Source organism: Hyaena hyaena, unplaced genomic scaffold (genome assembly GCF_003009895.1).
Source record: "Hyaena hyaena isolate Hyena2069 unplaced genomic scaffold, ASM300989v1 scaffold_506, whole genome shotgun sequence".
Taxonomy (NCBI): Eukaryota; Metazoa; Chordata; class Mammalia; order Carnivora; family Hyaenidae; genus Hyaena; species Hyaena hyaena.
The window spans coordinates 970,545-992,394 of record NW_024081138.1 but is presented as its reverse complement, the minus strand read 5'-3'; the positions used below and the strand labels follow the sequence as shown (position 1 = coordinate 992,394).

General features: G+C 40.4%; 1 protein-coding gene and 1 non-coding gene across 4 annotated transcripts; one reads left to right on the top strand and one right to left on the bottom strand.

Annotated features, from left to right (window-relative positions):
- Positions 1-985: 985 nt before the first annotated feature.
- Positions 986-20,218, top strand: CUNH11orf97 (chromosome unknown C11orf97 homolog). Of its 3 annotated transcripts, XR_005532245.1 has the most exons (5): positions 986-1,133; positions 6,318-6,422; positions 16,334-16,459; positions 17,989-18,157; positions 19,937-20,218. XR_005532245.1 is itself a non-coding variant. In XM_039255012.1 (4 exons), the coding sequence occupies exons 1-4, from the start codon at positions 986-988 to the stop codon at positions 19,939-19,941; spliced, it is 384 nt and encodes a 127-aa protein (XP_039110943.1). In that variant the 3' UTR covers positions 19,942-20,218. The 3 variants fall into 3 exon arrangements, 2 of the variants coding, with proteins under 2 accessions (XP_039110943.1, XP_039110941.1); XM_039255012.1 differs by lacking the exon at positions 17,989-18,157; XM_039255010.1 differs by lacking the exons at positions 17,989-18,157; positions 19,937-20,218 and having other exon boundaries at positions 16,334-16,570.
- LOC120247201 lies at positions 8,143-8,334 on the bottom strand. The gene has a single exon (XR_005532246.1). It is a non-coding gene; the product is annotated as a U2 spliceosomal RNA (small nuclear RNA).
- Positions 20,219-21,850: the final 1,632 nt, after the last annotated feature.

Here is a 21,850-nt window from a genome sequence, read left to right as displayed (position 1 = left end):
AACTGAGCCACCCAGATGCCTCCTCCTACTTTATTTAATATTTTTATATTTTAATCAATCTTCATGAGGAAGATTGGCCTATGCTTTTACTTCTTTGTAATTTTTTTTTCAGATTTTGGTATAAAGTTGAGTTGCTAATGGCTAACATTTTTTTCTAGCTCCTGGAAGAGTTGGATAGTATTGGCATTATATCATTCTTAAGTGTTTGGAAGAATTCAGTAGTAAGACTTTAGGTTTTCTTTGTGGGGCAGGTTTTAATTTGAACTCAATAAATTTAATAATTCTGTTTCTATAACTACTTCTATTAAGGTTATATTTCTTCTTGTGTCAATTTTGGAAAGTTGTGCCCTCGGATGTTTTTCCACTACTCGATAAGGCAAGACAGTCAAAGACCACTTGAAGGTTGAGGAAGATCATCTAGTAAGACAGAAAGCAAAACAAACAGGAATGTTGGAAGCAGCAATTACACAAGAAGAAAATAACATTGGAACTTAAGTATGTCATTTATATCCTCGGAGACATAAGATACTGTACCGTGATATAAGGCCAAGATGTTTCTAAAAACATGTGGAACTAGCGACCTTATCCTGAACTCACCTGTCCAGTAGCAGCTCTTACCCCTAACTGATCCGGGAGGTGATCTATTCTTTGGGCACGTGACCTCCGGCAATTTCCTTAGCTTTCCTGAATCTCAGTTTTCCTACCTGAGAATAGTAAAGCTACTCCTCCTGCAAAGTGTGAGTGAGAAACCAATGAAAGACTAATGGGAAGTCCTTTGTTTTGGTGGGTAGGTAATCGCAGCTCGCTAACTTCAGCGCGTCCTGGGCGCGCGGGACACCTAGGGCCTGGGAGAAGCGCGCGGAGAGCTTCTGCGGGTGCCAGGACCCGCAGTCACTATGGCAACCGCAGACGCCGGGCGTTCCCCAGGCAGCCCGAGGCAGAGCGGAGAAGGCCGGCGGCAGCCGGCGGCCAAGATCCCCGCGGCATGAGGCGCGAGGAAGCGGTGGTGGTGACCTCGGTGGCGGCCCCGGAGCCGGGCCGCGACGGGGAGCAGCCTCGGCCGCCGGCGGGGCTCGGGTGCGTGGCCCGCGGGGAGCCCGGCGGCGGCGGACCCCAGGAGTCACGCAAACAGTGTGAGTTCCCCTCCAGTCGCGCACCCAGCGCGGAGAGACGTGTGGTGCGCAGAACGCGTGAAAGAGGGACTGGGGGTGGGGGGTTGGAGGGGGGACCGCAGTGAAACCGTTTTGGAGAAGGTTTTGGAGGGAAGGGGCAGAGATGCTGTTTGGGCAAAGGTAGAGGTGCTGATGGCACTGTGGCCGACAGCATATTGACCTGGAAGGTATTGAAAAAAAAAGTGTGTGTGTGTGTGTGTGTGTGTACGTGTGTGTAAATTACAAAATTATAAATATAAAAACTGCAATATAAAATCAAATTATAAAATCATAATTATAAAAATCTGTAACATACAAATTTAAAATTTATATAATAGATTTATATATTATTTTTATATAATAAGTATATATAAGTAATATAAATTATTTTATATGTAATAAGTATATATAATATAAACATATTTATATCTAAATAAATTATGTTATTATATATAATTACATATCATATAATTATATATTAGAATATATTATATATATTCTATAGTAATTATTTATATATGAATATATGTTAATTTCTAGATAATAAAATTTATAGATATTTGTAATCTGTCTAACACAAATTATATATACACACACACAGTAATATGTAGATCATTTTTGCCAGTTCCTTCATTTTACAGACCAGGAAACTGAAGTCTAGATTAGAAGAAATGAATTGACTTGCCTACAGTCATTCAGTCATTGCTGGAGTCCACATCTGTTGGACTCTCAGTTCATCAATTGTTACTACTGAGGCTTTTAGAATCTCACAATTATGGGCCCCATTTTAACATGCGTTTTCCTCCCTTGCCCTGCCAAACACACAAACAATATTCAAGCAAGTAAAGGCAGTTCTGGTCCAGTCACAATAACCTGGCTGAAACCGGAGTCCGCTCCAGGCCTCAGCACTCATCCATGTAGTTCCATGAATTTACAGATGGTTCACAGCCCACGTGTGCTGTACGGGATTTCAGTAAATGCTGAGGAATGGTGATGGTGAAAATCATAGGCCAAAGAGGAACACCGGCAGTTTCTAGCCCTCTGCATTGCCTCCTTGATCGCCTCGCCTCTCTAGAGACCAGCCTCAGGCTCTAGCGGTGCCCTCTGTGCCCAGGCAGACCCGGGGGGGGGCGGTCAGCTCCCCTGTCTCAGGGGGCCACACACTTGGCTCCCAGGATACCTCATTAAGGACCCACAGAACCTGTGTCTCCTAGTGAAAGGGCCTCTTCCCTCAGCATCAGCCCCAATAGGACTGTGATACCTCCTCATTCCTTGGGTTATTATCAACAGCACGCAGGGGCCTTACTTAGAGCAACTCAATCCAGTATGTTTAAGTATTCAGTATATTTAAGTATGTCCTTATTCTGACATAAAGTTCTGTCTGGGAATTTTCCCATTAAAGATCCTAGAAATTAAAGGTTCTTTAGTTTCAGGGTGCCCCAGTGGCTCAGTCGGGTAGGCATCCCATTTCAACTCAGGTCATGATCTCGCAGTCCATGAGCTGGAGTCCACATCTGGCTCTGCTCTGACAGCTCAGAGCCTGGATCCTGCTTCAGATTCTGTGTCTCCCTCTCTCTCTGCTCCTACCCCTCTCGCACTCTGTGTGTGTGTCTCTCAGAAATAAATGAAAGTTAAAAGAAAAAAAAAGGTTCTTTAGTCTCTTGGCTGTAGGAGTAAAAGGGGGAGTTAATTATTCACTCATCATTTCAACAAATACTGAGTCCTTACTGCATGCCAGGCATTGGGCAAGCTGCTGAGAAGTGAGTAATGAATTAAGGCAGAGAAGTAAGTAATGAATTAAGGCATTAACTTTCAGGAACTCACAAAGTCAGGGGTGGGGCGTATGGAGTTCTTGCTTCAGCCTCCATGAGAATCTCCTTTGAGGGCCACAGCCTAAGTAGAGCCAGGCTATTCATACTCACATGAAGTACTCATTCAATTTTCGAATTTTTTTGGAAAGGTCTTCAATCTCTATGTAGTTTCTATTCCCTAATCACAGCTCTGATCTGAAATATACACAGATCAAATGAGGTCCTTTCCAGATGAAACACCCTTTAATTCGATGAAGGTGACTATTTGAACAGCCACCAAATATTTCATAGACTTCGCTATCATCTTTAAAATTCTTTGGAGCACTCTCACAATGCTAGCTAACCTCTTCCAATATTCTCCAGTTTATTAAATCACTGAATTCAGTATTCCAGATGTGATCAGATTAGGATAGTGCAGTGGGACTATAACCTCCCTTGATCTGAACATTATATTTCCACTAAATGGATCCAGAATCACATTAGCTGTTTTGGCAGGTACATTATATTATTAATATATATAACAAATGCAGTCTATGACATCCTTAGTTTCTCTTTCCTCTTTTGTCCAGTTGAAAACATTTGATCCAGGCTTTTCCTATCTTATATTTATGCAGCTAATTGTTTAATCATAAAAACAAGTCATTATATTTATCCCCATCAATATCTTTTTATGAAATGTAGCATTTCATTCCCTGCACATAAGCAGCCCTTTGAGTCCTGAATTTGCCATTTAGCAAGTCCGTGCCATTCTCATATTTGGTGAGTTTATTGGCAATTTTCCTACATCCAAATTAGGAGGTAGAGTTCCAACAGTTCTGAGTTGAATCTCTAGAAGACCCTGGTCTTTGCCATGAGCATTCTGTCTCCCACAAATACACTTTATCAGATGCTTTGCTGAAATGCAGATCCACGGTGACTACAACACCCCCCTATCTAGCTTGTTTAGTAACTGGGGTTTGGGAGAGTCAGGTAGGCATGGCTTTTAATTTTTATGACTCATTTTGTGATTTCTGAGAGTTACTTTCTCAACTATAAAATAGGAATAATTATAGCTGCCCCTGGAGTGATTTTGAGAGAGATAATATATGTAAGATGTTAACAATATATGTATGGTAGCATTCAGTAAAATATAGCAATTGTTGTTAGCTCTTAACAAAAGAAAGCAGTTTTGTCTGGAATAATATTGTTCTTCATAGTCCTTAACACTTAGTGATCACGGTTCCTCATTGTCTGTACTTAGAAGCCATCTGTTTCCTAACCCACTCAAAATGTTAGTCATTTTGAAGATCAACATCCAGTTGCTATGTTAGAGTTTGTAAATTTTTTTCCTTCTTTCCTTCCTTTTTTCTTTTCCTCCCTTCTTTCTGTCCTTTTTCTTCCTTCCTTCCTTCCTTCCTTCCTTCCTTCCTTCCTTCCTTCCCTCCTGAAGTGGGAATATTTGCCTATACTAAGCTCTTTACTACTCTGATTTTTCACAGTTCCTCAAAAACCTTTCGTGATTTCCTCTGTAACCTCTTGTATCAGCATAGCTGAAATTCTCAAGAGACTTGAACTTAGAGCAGGTGATCTCTTCTGTGCTACTGACCTGTTACAGGATTTTCATCCTTCTTAGCCATGTTCCTAAACCATTTTCTGCCTAAAGATTATGATTTAGCCAAAAAATGTTTAAACCAAAGTTAAGCTTGAGCAATGCTAATCCCCACCTCCCATTCATATGACTCCTAACCTTTGGGAAACAAAAATGAGACCCAGAAAGTATCTAATTGTACCTTGTTCATGTCTAAGGATGTATTTGAGCCTTCATGACCAGGAATGGCCCAGGGTCACAGCCAGAAGCCAGTCTGTACACAAGTCAAATCTATTCACTTGTGTTCTTTACTGGCTAGTCTGGAAAAGATGAGGCAACCGTCACTGTGAGTTAAAGTTACATCTTAAATAGCTAAAGTATTTGGTTGGTTAGGTTTTCCAAGTTTCCTTGGATTGAGCAATTTGAGTATTAAGACTAGAACTACTGGTGCCCTGACATTCACAAGGCTGCATTGCATTCATGCACAAGACTAGTCCTCGAGCTCTATCTAATTTAACAATGCTGAGTTCTACTTGAACACATATTTGGTCTATTATTATGCCAGATTCTGTTCTAGGACTCGGATGAACTGAACAGACAACATTCCCACCCTATGGTATATCTGGTCAGGTAAGGAAGGCACATATTCAACTAATAGTTACATAAATAATGGCATATAAAGCAAATGAAGCCACATAAAAATTGTAATAAATTAAAGAAAAGAGGAGAGTACTATGAGAAATAATAACCGGGGACTTTTCAAGATTATAGAATCAGGGAAAGTTTCTCCAAAGAACTGATATCTAAGCCTAGACTTGGAATTTGAGTAGAAGTTACCCAGGTAAAAATATTAGGAGAAAGGCAGTTTCAGGCTAAAAATAGAATGTACAAAGACTTTGATGTAGGAATGGGCAGAAGGGCCATGATGAACCTCAAAGAGGAAGAGGGAGGGGCTGACAAGGAGAGACTCAGCACAGAGCTTGGGGCAGGGGGTGAGCAGAAGAAATATTGCTAATGTGCTTAGAACAAATAATCCAGTCCTCCACAATAGCAGTGATATCCTATAGGGCCAGGCTTAGAGGCCAGGAAAAAGTCCTATGTCCATATGTGATTCACTACTACAATTCAGGTTTCTCTCTAAAACTAATGATTAAATAATGCTGCAGCTGTTCTGTGTGGATTATCGGCTCCATGCGCACATCTGTCTTATTCATTGCTAAGTCCTCTGCCCCTAGCCAAATGCCTGGCACAGAGTAGGTCTTCAATAAGGATTTATTGAATAGGAGCTCCTGGGTGGCTCAGTTGGTTAAGCATCTGACTACCGATTTCAGCTCAAGCCATGATCTCACAGTTCGTGAGTTTGAGTCCCACATGGGGCTCAGTGCTGACAGTGTGGAGTCTGCTTGGGATGCTCTCTTTCCTTCTCTCTTTGCCCCATCCTCTGCTCTCTTTCTCAAAAAATAAATAAACTAAAAAAAATAAGGATTTATTGAATAAATGAGTTTTTTTGAAGCTAATGAAGAAAACTCCATATATTTCTTCATAATACCTGAAAGAGGTATTTTAAACTTACTGTAAAAGTTCAGGAATTACATGACAGCGTAAAGACCCAAAAGAACCAAAAATTATAATGGAAGGTGTTTTTCCAAAATAGAGTCGCAGGGTGAAGCATCTGCTCTTTCTATGGAAGGATGTGTCTTTGAAAAAAATAGTTATTCGTCTAGTATAATGGCTAGAGAGTTGGGCATACTTTATGATAAGTAACTAATTTGATTAATGTCTTTATAGGGAAGAAATTCTTGTATTCGGAGCCACATAAGAGAATTAAGGAAGTACTAGAAGAAGAACTTTATATTAAAAGAGATGAATGCCACATTAAAAATCCACCTGCAGGTAATCTCACTGACAAATAAAGTGTATTTGTGAAATGAAAATGAAATTACCTATTAGATGGTAGAGTGATTCTTTTATTTATTACAAAACCATAACTATCAAAAGAAAAATGGTTCCCTGGGAAATTCTTGAGCTAATTTTATAAATATTTTGCTTCTTTCTAAATAAGCTTATATTTAGATTTTAAAAATGAGCTACGTGGCCATATCTACCTTGCCGCCCCACATTTTTGGTGGATTTATTTCTATTTCATGAGGAGTAGAATTTTTGCCAAGAAAAGCACAATAACATCTTCAATATTTATCAGTATAGGTAAGACCAATAACAGTGATTCCCAAAGTTTAGATTTCATCAGAATTACCTGGGGGATTGGATTAAAAGCAGATTTCTGGGACTCATTCCTAGAGTAACTGGCTCAGTGGTGGGGGTGGGGTGGGGATTGGGCACAATTTGAATTTATACTGAGTTCCTCGTTGATGTTGAAGCTGATGGCGCAGGGACCAATTTGAAACTCGCTGACCCAGGGGTGCCTGGGTGGCTCAGTCAGTTAAGCGTCCAACTTCAGCTCAGGTCATGATCTCACACTTTGTGAGTTCAAGCCCCACGTTGGGCTCTGTGCTGACAGCTCAGAACCTGGAGCCTCTTTCAGATTCTGTGTCTCCTCCTCTCTCTGCCCCTCCCTCCCATGCTCACTCATGCTCTGTCTCTCAACCAGAAAAACGTTAAAAAATTTTTAAAAAGAAAAGAAAATCACTGACCCAGAAAACTCAAAGTCATTTAAATAAGTCAAAGAATCATCCAAGGATTTTACTGTATATACACATAGTTTATGGGTTATATGAGCTGGGTGTTGATTGCTCTCAATGATCGTTCATTTGAGAAAAGGTAAGCTCTAGAAGCCCAGAATCCCTCACAGATGTTATTTTGAAACCCCTGGAGTCCCTCATTCTCATGATTCCTTCCCAGTGACTCCTGGGTGCACATTTCACACTTTTCAAACCATCAGGTTTTTATTGCAAATCTCTTAGGGGCCAGCATTCCTAGAGGAAAGAAAAGAACTGTAAGATGCGACTCCTATACTCAGAGAACTTGACATTTTCTGAGGAGAATTGTTGAATCCCCAGCAGCTGGGGCCCAAATTCTCTAACAGCTGACGCTGCAGGCCCAGAGGTGCATTTTTTTCGGACTCTCCAATTTTTCGGTCCACTTTCCATCACAGAACCAGCCATACAAACACATTTTAGGCCTCCTGTATTGCCCATTCTTACAAAAGGAGAGACCAGCAAAAATGGCCAATTTTACTCACACTGTGTCTTGGAGGAAAATATAAAGTTTGGATGTAGAATGACCTACTAAATTGTTTCTCTGAAACCTAGCCTACATGTACAATTTTCCTACTGGTTAACAAAATTTTTGAGTCTTACACGATTCTATTTTGGGGTTACTTTCATTTATGCGCTTATAAATCTATAATGTATATATTAGACATTGTATTATTATCATGTACAAAATTTGATTGTTGGACAGTCTAAGTGATTAGAAAATATCATTTTATTTATAAAAGTTCATTTTTCTAAGCAATCTTTTCAAATATCCTTCATATAAAATAGAAATGCTTGGGCTGCATTTCCGAAATGGCCACCAGAGGTCGCCAGAGATGCCATGTTAGTCTAGACTGAGAACAGAGTCTGGAAGATTTTATTTTTATTAATTTATTTATGTTGGGTGCACCATTCCTGGAGATACTATGATGCTAGCTCTATGTGCAGAGTGGTTGGAGAAAGCTCCTCTTCCATCTCCCTGCTCCCCAAATCCACTTAATATACTGTCCTCGGATACAGGACATACCGGATATTTTAACTGATCGGAACACATACTGCATTTGATCTTAGCCAAAAGCCCGAGAAGCAATGGAAGGTTAAGTTTTAAAGGGGTTTTACTTATGGAAGACAGAAACTACTCATTTTTTCCCTTTTTCTATTCTTTAAAAAGAAGAAAAATGAAAAAGGCTGGCAGCCCCATGTCCTTGGCCACAGTGGGGAACTAACTCCTAGGGAGGGTGCTTAGTCTCAGAGTGTTGCTGCTCTGGGCCAGCCACTGAGCCTTCTATTGCAGGGTTTCCAGTGACAGTGACATACTCTTTTGAATATATAATGAAAGAGATAGTTTCTCTTTCTGGAGGGCATAGCTTGTCCCATACATGCAGAATTCTGCATAAAACTTTTAGGGGTTTTTATGGCTCCCATAGCAGCTATTCCTAGATGTTAACAGTAAGTGCACTGGACCCTGTTATCTCTACTTCTGCACTTACTGTTTACTCCTTCATCTGCAAATAGGCTTTTGTTTCCATGAATCCAAGGAAACTGGCCTTTTCCCGATGGTGAATGACTGTCCTCTTGAAGGTCAAATCCAATGAGCTTGAAGTCAAATACAGTCCAAAATCGCATCACACTCAACTTCTTTGTAGCATCTCACATAACTGTTGACTCCTCCCTTTGAAAACACTTTGTCAACTTAGCCTCCCGGTCACCGTGCTCCAATCTCCTGTTTTCCTGGTGCTACTCTTTGTCACCTTTGCTGGCTCTCTCTCCTCACGGCTAACCTTTGGAGAGCTCAGTCACACACCCTTTTCTCTACCTATATTCAATTCTTGAGTTATAACATCCAGCCCTTTTCTACTAATGACTTCAAAATTTATATCTCTGGCCTCTGCTTTTCCCCTCAAATCCCAAAAGCTGAACTTAACTTCCCACCTGGGTGTCTACTAGGTCCCTCAAACCTAATATGTCCGGAACAGGACTCTTTATTCCGATCTCAGGAAATGACATCACCGTCCACTCCGTTGCTCAGGCCGAATATCTAAAAGTCAAATCTTCAAACTTCATATCCAGTCCCTCTGCTAATCCTGTTAAATCTACACTGGAAATACATCCTAAATCTCCCCAACCACACCCTTGTCCAAGCCCCCTGACCTCTCCCAAGCCCAGCAGTAGCATCCTATAGCAGCTTCTGCTGCTGTCCCCCAGGTCTGTCTCTAACAGGACCCAGAGGGATTGCTCACAACATAACTCCTTGCACGTCACCTCCATACTCAAAACTCTCCAATGGCTCCTTATTATTCTTAGTCTAAATCTCAGTCCCCTTGTGTGGTCTGCTCACCTTTCTGAACTCAGCCCTTATGCTTTCGCACCCCACTGTAGCCACACAGGTTTTCTTAATGTTCTGGAACATGCCAAACCCATTCCCACCTCAGAACCTTTACACTTCACACTTCACCCAGACCATCAAATGTCTTTCTCCCTCTTCCTTCAAGTTTCAGCTCAAATGTCACCTTTTTGGAGGTAACATCTCTACCAGGTTAAAATAGAAACTACCCACTCCCCCAGTTACTCTCTAATATTTTATACTACTTTCTTCTTTCAGTGCTCTTTTTAAAGATTATTAACTGAAATTAAATATTTATTTGTATACCTCTTTATTGATGATCTCTCCCACATAGGCTACATGAGGACAGGGGCTTTATTTTGCTTACTACAAATCTTCATAAAAGCCAGGTGATACGTGTTATGATCCCCATTTTATGGATGAGCAAACTGAGATTTTGAGAGGTTTTTACTGTCCAAGTTTATGCATTAAGTGGCAAAACCAGATTCCAAACGTGACTCTGACTCTAACTCCCATTGGCTTTGATGCGCTATAGTGTTTCCAGTGACGTGTTATGACTAGGTCCCATGGGTACTGTTTTGCCTTTGGCTGGCTTGAGATTTCTGCAACATTTGACACAGTTGATAGTTCTCTTATTAAACCTTGTTCCTTCCTCACATTCCTTGATGCTAAAATGTCCTTATTCTACTCTTATTTCTCTGAATGTTTCTTCTCATCCTCCTTTAACAACTTTTTTCCACTCACCCTCATCGGTAAATATTGCTGTTTACCAGGGTGTTACCCACAGTCTTCTGTGTTCCATTTGCTTTCCCTGGATCTTCGCCACGAATCCCACTGTTTCTACCACTACCTCGCTATGATGTGTCTGTGTCTGAAATCTGTGTCTCCAGGCCAAATTCCTCTTAGTGGATGTCCCATAAGATCAGTGTGTCCAGAACAAAACTCATACTTCTCCTCAACATACTCCTTTCTATATATCACCCATCCCAATGCATGACATAGCCTAATGTCCAAGTCCAAAACCAGAGAGCCATCCTCCACACCTACTCTGGATCACTGTGTCCCACATCTAATTAGGCTGTCAGGGGTATCTTGTTTTGGGCCAGGATACCTAACTGTGCCAGGTTCATCTTGCAAATATATAGACATATTTACTTATTCTCCATTGTAGTTTTAAAATATACGAACCAGCTGTCAACATTTTAAAAATCAGGACTTTTTACATACAAATCTAGATTTTTACACTATGTTGGGTGAAGTGGGAGAAGGGAGGAGAAAGGAAGGTGTGACAACCAAGTTGACATTCACACATGGCAGCAGTGACTGGAGTTGGGTTATGCCACCCTGGCTGGCCTGCCCACCCTGTTCCCCATTGCACACGGAGTTGCCCAGTCAGGTGGGGCATATCACAAACTATGTCTACACGTCCACTGCAGACTTTCTTCTTTCCTGGTGGAAATAGGAAAAAATGTGTTTCTCTGGCATCCATGCCTCTAACAAAAGTAGAAAAAAATAAGAGTAGGAGAGTCAATTATTTCTTACCCCTGCCCTGCTTTAGATAAAATGTCTAAGTAGTGTATACTATATACTATATATATATATATATATATATATTTTTTTTTTTTTTTTGAATTTGTGACTATAGATAAACTTCTTAGATATGCCCAAGTCTAGGGGCACCTGGGTGTCTCAGTCAGTTAAGCATTCAACTTTGGCTTAGGTCATCATCTCACAGTTTGTGAGTTTGAGCCCCACTTTGGGCTCTGTGCTGACAGCTCAGAGCCTGGAGCCTGCTTCAGATTCTGTGTCTCCCTCTCTCTGCCTCTCCCCTGTTCATTCTCTCTCTCTCTCTCAAAATAAGTAAATAAACATTTAAAAAAATCTAAATTCTAGAGAATTTTGTGCAGCAATGTATGCATTAATTGGGTTTGTCTGAATATTCAAATGATCAACTCCACATCTCTCATAACAATCATATTAACGGAAGTGAGATTTCAGTAAGCTTCCAGGCTGAATTTTCCCTCAACCGTTGATAAAGCACCAAAACGGTAGGTCACATAGCAAAGGGTGAACTTTCCGAAGTGCTTTTACCATCTATTAAGGGGGGGATTTGTGTAAAGTCAAGCAACTCAAATTATAGTGTGTTTTGTTTGTGATCCAACTAATGATGACAATTATGGAAGTGCCCAGAAGCAGACTTCAGTTATTTCTGTGCTTTTTCCCTTTTCCTCTGGTTGAATGAAATTGGTGTAAGATTGAAATTTTCTTTTTCTTGGGTTGAAGGAAATAAATAAAAGTCTGAGATTCATTAATTAGGTTTTATGGACGTGTGACAGAGTAAACATTGCATTTATTTTAGAATACTTCTGTTTGGGTGGCAGTTGGAGAATCAGGGAAAAGAGCTATTTGTCTTCTGGGGTCTTCAGCTAAATGAACTACTGATTTGTTTGTGTGGTCATGTTGTGACAGTGGTTACTAAGAGTTGTGACAACGTTGACATGGGCAAGATGTTCCAGGTGGTTGTTACCCCTTCCTTGGATCTAGGGAAGGACAGCGGCGACCGCAGGAAAAATGGGCTTCCAGGCCACTAAGCCCTCTCTTCTCAGGGATTTTGATTCTTTCCTGGCTCCTGGTACAGAGAGGGGTGGGCTCATGAGAAGCATTGGAGGCTGGGGTAAGTGGTAGATGTGGGTGGAGGGTGTCTACATATATATATATATGGTGATGGCGATAATCATAATAAGTATTATTAATAACATAGTATTATTAACTTTTTACAGTTTTTACAAATTATCTCTTTTCATCTTTGCAATGACCCTGCACTCTTAATATTCCCATTTTGCAGATCTGGAAGCTGAGGCCTAGGGAGGTACAGTGACTTACCCTTCATCACACAGTGCGCTAGGCTTGTCAGAAGCTGATGTCCTTGATCTCAGCCATTCGCTTAGAATGTCTTTTTTAAAACATAAGATTATGTTTTCTGAGATTATTATTATTGAAATTGATTTGGTAGCAAGTAGTGTTCTCTTCAGTAAAAAAAAAAAAACTGTCACAGTCTTTTCCAGGTTCTGCCTCAAGTTAGGTTCAAACCTGAGGTAGAACAGGCTTCAGAGGATTTACACATCCCTGCCAGATAAGGACAGGGTCTGGCCTCTACTCAAAAATGTTCTCATCATCCTGGCAAACAAATGCCATTTTCTGATCAAATCTTCTGTCAGATGAGAATGGATTTGGGGGTGGGGGTGGGGCCTGGGTGGCTCAGTCAGTGAAGTGTCCGACTCTTGATCTTGGCTCAGGTCATGATCTCATGGTTTGTGGGATCGAGCCCCACATTGGGCTTTGTGCTTGCAGTGAAGAGCCTGCTTGCGATTTTCTCTCTCCCTCCTCCTCTGCTCCTCCCCGCCCCCACTCTCTCTCAAAATAAATAATGTGTAAAAAATTTTTAAAAAAAAAGAATGGAATTTGGGCAACTTATGGAATTTTCTGGATAAATAAAAATGTAGCTTATAGCATCATTCACATATTCTTAGTGACTCCCTGAAGATTTCCTCCTTACAACTTTTCAAAATGAAGAGGTAAACTTGTGAGACAGGCATTATCTGACTATTGTTTTCATCTTATCATTTATCTTAAAATTATTTCTACATTTCTAAGAACTTCTACAGAGCATTTTATAGAAATAAATTAGTGTTCTAACTTAATGTTTTCAAGTTGCAAGGGCTTTTATATTTTCCTGACTACAATCTGCAGAGGTTATAGAAATCATGAAAAATTTGATTAATAAAATTTACTAGTTTTAGTTTTCTCTTACACAACATTGCCTTTTGCAACAAATTTCTAAAGTGTCCTGCCAAATCCATTATCTGTGTCTATATGTCCCTGAATGCATATCAACTGTATTTTCAACCTTCTTTATTTATTACATTTAGTACCAATTTAGAAAATGTAAAACATCTCTCAGCAAGTGTGCATGTGTTTGTTATTCATTAATTCATTCAACAAAAATATTTTGTGTACCTACAATGTAAAAGGAATTTACTAGACACCAAAGGCATGTCAAGATAATTACAGAGCCTAGAAGTCATCAAAGAGAAATTTAAATTGCTTAAATTTTTTCTTCCTGTGGTCTAATCTCTGACACAAAGGAAGCCCAGATGATAGGACTCGAAACTGGCTTTTCAAGCTCCAACGGTCATCACAATGTTCAGAGACAGCTGAATGGAACAAAAATATTTTTTTTTTTTTTTATTTATTTCTTAGGAGAGAGAGACAGCGTGAGCAGGGGAGGGTCAGAGAGAGTGGGAGTCACAGACTGAAACAGGCTCCAGGCTCTGAGCTGGCAGTCAGCACAGAGCCCGACGCGGGGCTCGAACCCGCGAACCGCGAGATCATGACCTAAGCGAAAGTCGGACGCTCAACCGACTAAGCCACCCAGGCGCCCCGGAACAAAAATATTTTTGAAGGGCAAGCTTATCTTCCCTGAAGGACCAGGCCAGGTCCTCCTGGCTAAAATTTCTAGCATCAAGTCATGGTTTAGTAACCTTACATTCAGGATAAACACACACACCTAGAAAGGTCTCTGAGTTCAAGGGGCTAGGGGCCGACAAGGGAAGAAGACGGTCCAGAAGATCCTGAGCTTCTAGAAGGGATTGAATTCCTTCCTCTCAGCTTCTCCCTGTGCCTGCTGCCCTTGCTTTTCCAGGTTGTGTGCCAGCTCTGTCGTCTCCCTGGCCCTTCTCCCCTCGGTGTCTTTTCTTCCTCCTCTCGCAATGCATGGCCAGAACTGAGGGCATTGGATTTCTCTTTCTTAAGAAGCTGCTTCAAAGGGCACTTGTGCTTCTTCCTAGGCCTTTTTTTCTCCAGTTGAATGTTATCACCTTCTGTAACTTCTTCGCCCAAACATCATGTCAAATCAAAGTAGTGCTATTTTTTCCAGCGGCCTCTGTCTATCGAATTTAATGTGGCTTTAAAACATAGCTCTGCCTCCTGGTTTCAAACTATTTTCCATTTGCCAGAACTTCCCACAATGTGGAACAAATCTTAATCTATTTCTTTGGTTTCTTTTTAAAAACCTTTTTTTTAATGTTTATTTATTTTTGAAAGAGAAACAGACAGAATGTGAGTGGGGGAGGGCCAAAAAGAGAGAGGGAGACACAGAATTGTAAGCAGGCTCCAGGCTCTGAGCTCAGCACAGAGCCCAATGTGGGGCTCAAACCCACAACTGTGAGATCATACCTGAGCCAAAGTCAGATGTCTAACCAACTGAACCACCCAGGCGCCCCTATTCCCTTGGTTTCTTACTAGGCGTTGTACACAGGGGGTATTTAATAAATATCTGTGGACTCCTAAATCTGAGAGTGTATTACCCAGAAGCTAGAGAGCAGCTCTTTTCTGTCCCTAGACAGGATAGAAGAGGAGGAAACTGGGTGAAATGGCGGGGAAAGATTTAGGTTAGATATAAGGAACAGCTCAAACTTTGTAAGGTCTTGACAGAAGGAGATTGTGGCATCTTCTTTGAAGTTCTTTGAGGGAGGGGGAAGAAACTAACCCTGTCAGATAGCTTCAGCTACTCCATTCAGGAGTGGGAGAGGCAGGTATTGACATCCTGCGTGGTGAGTTAGCTCATGGATCGTGCCTCCAGAAATAGAATCTGCGTCCCTGCTTGGACAGGGAGATCGTTGCCCCTGTAAAACTAATAGCTACCATTTATTGAATGCAAAGCACTTAATTTCATCCAAATCCTATAATAATTATTGAAGCTAGATATTATCCCTATTTTAAAGCTGAGGAAACTGAGACATAGGGGGTTAAACCACTTGCCCTAAGTCATACAACTGGGAGGTGGTGAAGCAAACACTGAAACCCAGATCCCTGCTGAACCCAAACACAGTGCCCCTGATCATTACATGGCACAGAATCCTTTAGGGAGGAATCAAATGTTAGTGTGGATACCAGGAGGCAGCCTTGGATCTGTGAATATTTGGCACTAAAATTTGTAGCCTCAGAAATGGTAAAAACAACACATGGCACTAACCTAAATAAGCTTATTTGACTTGGGTCAGTTTTCTACATGGTAGATATTTACCAAAAGCTTGTTGACTAACTCTCAAGAGCCAAATAAATGCTTTAGGATATGGAAGACGATCTAGTGCAAATCAATGAACTAAAACAACACTTACCAAATGAGGTCAGGATTTAAGACTGCAATCTGCTTTGTATCCATATGCAGTCATCACCTTGGAACATTTTGCTATAGTGTTTTGCAGTGAATGTGTTGTTTCACTCAAGGGGAGATTAAATAACATCAAGCACAATCTATCAGAAGATTGTTGAATATATTTGATGATATGGTAACTTTTGGTTATATTATCTTTGGAAATATTTGCACTTCTAGGAAATAAATCAGAATCAGATAGGGTTGGCTGAATGAAATCTATAAATTAACTAATTTATTCCTGATCCAGTGTGTTTTGTTAGGTATGTCTCTATATTGACTTTTCATCTATTTCTTTGGGGCAGTTGAATTATCTAATTAATGGCACCATAGAGGTTTAATTGCCTGGGGGGTAATTGAATGAACAAACTGGAATAAAAGATTAAATGCTAAAGACCTTGGGTGGTTTGATTAATCAAAATAAACCTCCACCCAAATGACTGAAAAAATAATTACCACATAAATACTTGTAAAACATTTTGTGCTAAAAAGAAGCTAATAATTGTCATCTTGCTTTTGAAAATATTGACAGTGGCCCTGGAAGGGATTTGGAGCTTTAAAAGGAATCTCCCTGTGGGAGGCTTGAAGCCAGGACTACCGAGCAGAAACGGTATGCTGCCACAAGCCAAGTACTACTCGAGGCATGGAGGGCTGAGAAGTAAGATCCGGATGCTCCTGACTTCTGTTGAATCCTGCTCCCCAGCCCCCGAGAGTGCTGATTAGTTCACAGACCAGTGGTGTACGCTTTATTTCAAGTTCACAATCAAAATTCAATCTTCTTTGGGTTTGCTTCTCTCAGGTTACTTTTAGCTTAGCCACTTAACTTCATTATGCAACTCACACGGTAACAATCCAGCTAAGCAAATTACCCCACAGATAGAATAGAAGTTCATCCTCTGAGTTGTACTCCTGACTCTTTGTATCCACGGAAGCCTTTCTAGCACACAGCCAGCCTCACAGGGGCGGGATCTTGCACTGTCCCTTTTTCTGGAAGGATGATCTTTGCTTACCAGTAGAAATGCGGAGAGGGAGAGGAGGGAATTAAGGATGAATCAGGCAACGACTTTGCTTGGCTCCCATAGTTTCACCCCAGTTGAGGTAAAAGGCCACCAGAGTGGGCCCAGTGCACTGTTCCTCACAGACATAAAGGTAGAAACAAAATATTACTCATTCCTCACTGTCATAGCCTGTGTCTGCCAGGAAATTGGTGGTAGGATGTGAAGAAAGCAGGGGACTTGGCACAAAAGCATAAGCAGTGTCCAGATATTCTAGGGACCTGAAATTGGGTATACAAATCCTAAAAGTACCTCTACAGTTGGGAGGTTACCCTAGGATGAAAAGAGATAAGTGGGTAAATGCCAAGCTTGTGGAATACTGTACTGTACTTATTAGTCCAGATTCTTTATGTATAATAATCGCCTTAATGTATATACAACAACCACAGGAAACAGGTAGGGTTCATTTGATGGGTTAGGAAACTGAGGCACAGAATGGTTGAATAATTTACTCAGAGTCACTCAGCTAATGAGTAGACATTCTGAGATCAGAATCCAAACAGCCAGGAGCACCTGGGGGACTCAGTCAGTTAAGCATCTGACTTCAGCTCAGGTCATGATCTCACGGTTCGTGGGTTCAAGCCCTACGTCAAGCTCTGTGCTGACAGCTAGAGCCTGGAGCCTGCTTCAGATTCTGTGTCTCCCCTTCTCTCTGCCCCTCCCCTTTTCATGCTCTGTCTCTCTGTGTCTCAAAAATAAATAAATGTTAAAAGAAATTTCAAAAAATCCAGACACCCAGCCTCCGGGGGGGCCTTTAACCACTAGATTTTATAGCTTCTCTCAGCCAAGCTGTGCCCAAGAGCTGGGGAGTCTGTTGAACCCAAGAGTGGGGTAAGAGCTCAGAAAAAGTGGCCAAAGGAGGAGGGTCTCCTGGGAGGCGGTCTCTAGGATCTGATTCAGTAGGGAGAAAATACAGTCACTAAGAGACAGAGACACAGGGTTAAAGAAAGAAAAACACTTGTTTCTAAAGGGATTCACGCATCAAAAAAGAACCAGTATGGAGATTTGGGTTCAATAGTAAAGGACTAGTGGCCACTATTTGCCATGTGCCAGGCCCAACAGTTAAGTGTTGTATATAGCTGTGTAATCCACGTGTTCACGTAAGATGTGAGTTTTAATTTCCATTTTCCAGGTGAGAAAACTGAGGCACAGAGACATTACATTACTCAAGATCCTGTGTCTAGGAGGTGGTGAGGCCAGCACTACAAACCTGTGTCCGTCTGACTTCTGAGAGGATGCTCTTAACCTCTGGGCCATCATGGCAGAGAATCTAGTCACTGGACCCCAAGGACGGAACCAGTGTGGGTGGGGTTAAACAGGCTGAGGGGATGTGGGTTAGGATTCTGGGAGACGACTATACTCAAAATCCACAAAGATAGCAGTGTCCTGAAGTAATGTTGATTCAGCTCATGTCTGGGCCTCTTGCCCATTGGGGGCTGTTTATTTCAACTTTCCACCCAATTTGTCAGGTTCTAATTATAATGGGTAAATTCATCATTCCAAGAAAACTCACAGAGCAATTTATTTTAAAAGTGAATGATTTGCTAAATGCCATATGAGAAGACTGGTTTGAAGAGCAAATTGCCTTCATTTGAAGACATAAAAGTCCAAGCGATGATTCAATTCATCAGTTGGGGACATATGATTAAAAAAAGTGTGTTTGACTTTGACCACGATTGCATTATTTTCATGTTTACAATTTAGGAGAGACTTGTTTATTGCTCCCACTCATTTTCCCTCATCCACACTACCTTCCTAGCAGCCTCTAGGCCTCTATCTACAGCCCAGGTCAGGCACTAACAGTGATCATGTTATAAAATATAACTGCTATGGTTATATATCTTAGCTTCATTTCTCTAAGTTATCAGCTGCACTTTGCCATATGAAACCCCACTATCACAACTGATCAATCTATATGAATCAGATTGATGACAAGGAATTAGACTTTCCTCATTATCAATGAGAGAGGTAGATGTGAGGCACAGAAATATCATCGGTGAACAAAATCCACAGATAATTTTTAAAAATTGATCAGCAGTAAGGCGTACATTATCAGAAACTCCATGACAACAGGGACCACAACTCTTTCACTAACCACCACGTACTTAGCAAGGAGCCTGGCACAGTATATACTCAATCACTTTTTGTCACAAGAATGACCAATGAATGATGAACCAGGTAGTACATGTTGGACGCCTACTATGTGTTCAGAATCATCTTGCTGCTAACCCAAGTGTGTCTCTCCCTTTACAAAAGTATAGGTTTTCTCTACTTGAGCCTGCTAAATTAAATAGAATGCAAAATAGAGGGGAAAGCAATGGGTCCTATTGATTTTAGTGTGTTCATCATGCAAAGTTGCATATATCGTATAACACCTTCGAATTGATGCTTTCAAAGACAAGTTTTCCATGGATTACAATATTTCCAGGAACTTCTCCCATAGAGTATACTTCAGCTAGACGACTTAGTGGGTCCTCACTGCCACCTTTTTCCTATTCACTTGTGCTTCTTCTCTTTCTCATGAACAATGTGGTCATTGTAGTTCTGACTATTCCAACATTTAATACACATTCCTTAAAATTTAAATTTAGAATCATGATCATCTAATTGTGGTTCTAAAACACATTTGTGAAGCATCCACTACCTTCATCCTACGGACAAGTTTTATTCCTTTCCTTTTATCGTTTCTTCCTTGTTCTTTGGCATATAACAATAGCAGCTAAAGCTGTCAACCCAGCACTTCTGAAGCTTCAATGTGCTACAAGTGACATGGGTGTCTTACTAAAATTCAGCTTCTGATACAGTAGGTCAGGGGTGGGCTCTGGGATTCTGCGTTTCTAACCAGCGTCCAGGTGATACTAATGATGCTAGTTGGGACTCTGAGAAATGAGGGTCTGGAAGACTGAGCTGTGGGTTCTTTAATTACCTGGATCTCACAGGCATGGCTTTTATATTCTGCTCTACCAAATGAAGTACTGCTGGGAACATGAAATCAAATTTAGATTAAAATGGGGTTGGGATTAAGAGCATTTCCCCAAAGTACCAACTTGCTTATTTGTTCGCTGTTTTCTTTACTCTAGGATAAGAGGAATAAATTTTTCCATTAAGAAGAAACTTCCTTCTCCTAATGCCTGAAAAACAAGAGCCCAAGCTTGTTTCACAGTTTAAGATGTGATAAAAAAATGTATATTAGTCTGTAATTGTAATTATTGGTATTAATTCCTATCTATAAGTTAATCCAAGGCAATGGAAGACTATTGGCAAAGTTTGCTAAGCACCTGGAAACAAGGAAGAAGAATATTACACTTATTTTTAGTTGGCACATTTAGAATTACATTGGGATTCTAATTCTGCTTATTTTATTAAATATGTGAAACATAATAAAACAAAGGCATGTTTATTGAGTTTTTACTTCAAGGTAAATATTATAAACCTTAAACCTTCACTATAGTATAATTATGTTCTTCCATTGAAACAAACCAACAAATATGGCGCCTGCGTGGCTCAGTGGGCTAAGCGGCTGACTTTGGCTCAGCTCACGATCTTGCAGTTCGTGGGTTAAAGCCCCATGTTGGGCTCTGTGCTGACAGCCCAGAGCCTGAAGCCTATTTGGAATTCTGTGTCTCTGTCTTTCTCTGCCCCTCACCCACTCAAACTCTGTCTCTCTATCAAAAATAAATAAACATTAAAAAAAATTAAACAAACAAGAAAATAGGGGTGCCTGGCTGGCTCAGTTAGTAGAGCACGGAACTCTTGATTTCAGAGCTGTGAGTTTGGGTCCCATGTTGGCATGAAGCCTACTTAATTCACAAATCAAAACAAAACAAAAAACACAAAAACAAATCCAGGTAGAGGAAAGGTTAGTAAATGAATGATGTAGATGATAAGTCTCAGAGACAACAATTTTAACACTAGTTTTGGTAGAGCCCATCATTTCTCCAGAATTTATCTACTAAATAGTATGGAGCCAGGAAGTTTATAGAGATCTAAAAAAGGATTTTACTAATACTATTAGGTTAAAAAGAGATTAAAAAGAAGGGGGGTAAGAAACTATTCTCCCCCTTCCCCTTGTCAGAAGTAATATATGTGCTGTATAGAAAAATGAGAAAATAAAGAAATGTAAAGGGAAAAATATCATCCAGAATTCAATTCCCAGAAACAATCACTGATAACATGTTGATATATTTTTATTCTTTTTTCCTATGCATATGTTTATTTTACACATTTGAAATCACTGTGTATACTATATACATTTATTATCTTTTTTCATAACATCATAAAAATTTCCCTTTCATTAAATATACCTTTTTTTTAGTTGAGGTAGCCACACAATGTTACATTCGTTTCAGGTGTATGACACAGTGAGTCAACAATTCTATACATTGTGCTATACTTTTCACAAGTATAGTTATCATCTGTCACCATTCAGTAGTATTACAATACCATTGACTGTATTTTCTATGCTATAGCTTTCCTCTCAGAACTTATTCAGTTCTGGGTCTCTCAATCCCCTTCCCATTTTGCCCATCCTTCCACTTTTCTCCCCTCTGGCAACCACCGATTTGTTCTCTATATTTACCGGTTTGGTTTTGCTTTGTTTGTTTTTTAGATTCCACATATAAGTAAAATCACACTGTATTTGTCTTTCTCTGACTTATCTTACTAAGCACAATACCCACTGGATTCATTCATGTTGTTGCAATGACAAGATCTGATTCTTTTATATGACCGAGTCATATTTTGTTGTGTATGTGTACCACAACTTCTTTATCCACTCATCTGCTTTTTAAATGTTTATTATTTTTGAGAGAGAGAGGGAAGCAGAGAGAAAGACGGACAGAGGATCTGAAGCTGGCTCCACTTGACACCAGAGAAGCCCCATGTGGGGCTCAAACTCATAAACTGCAATACCATGACCTGAACTGAAGTCAGATACTTAACTGACAGAGCCACTCAGGCACCCCACCATTCATCTAATTTTTAAAGCTTATTTA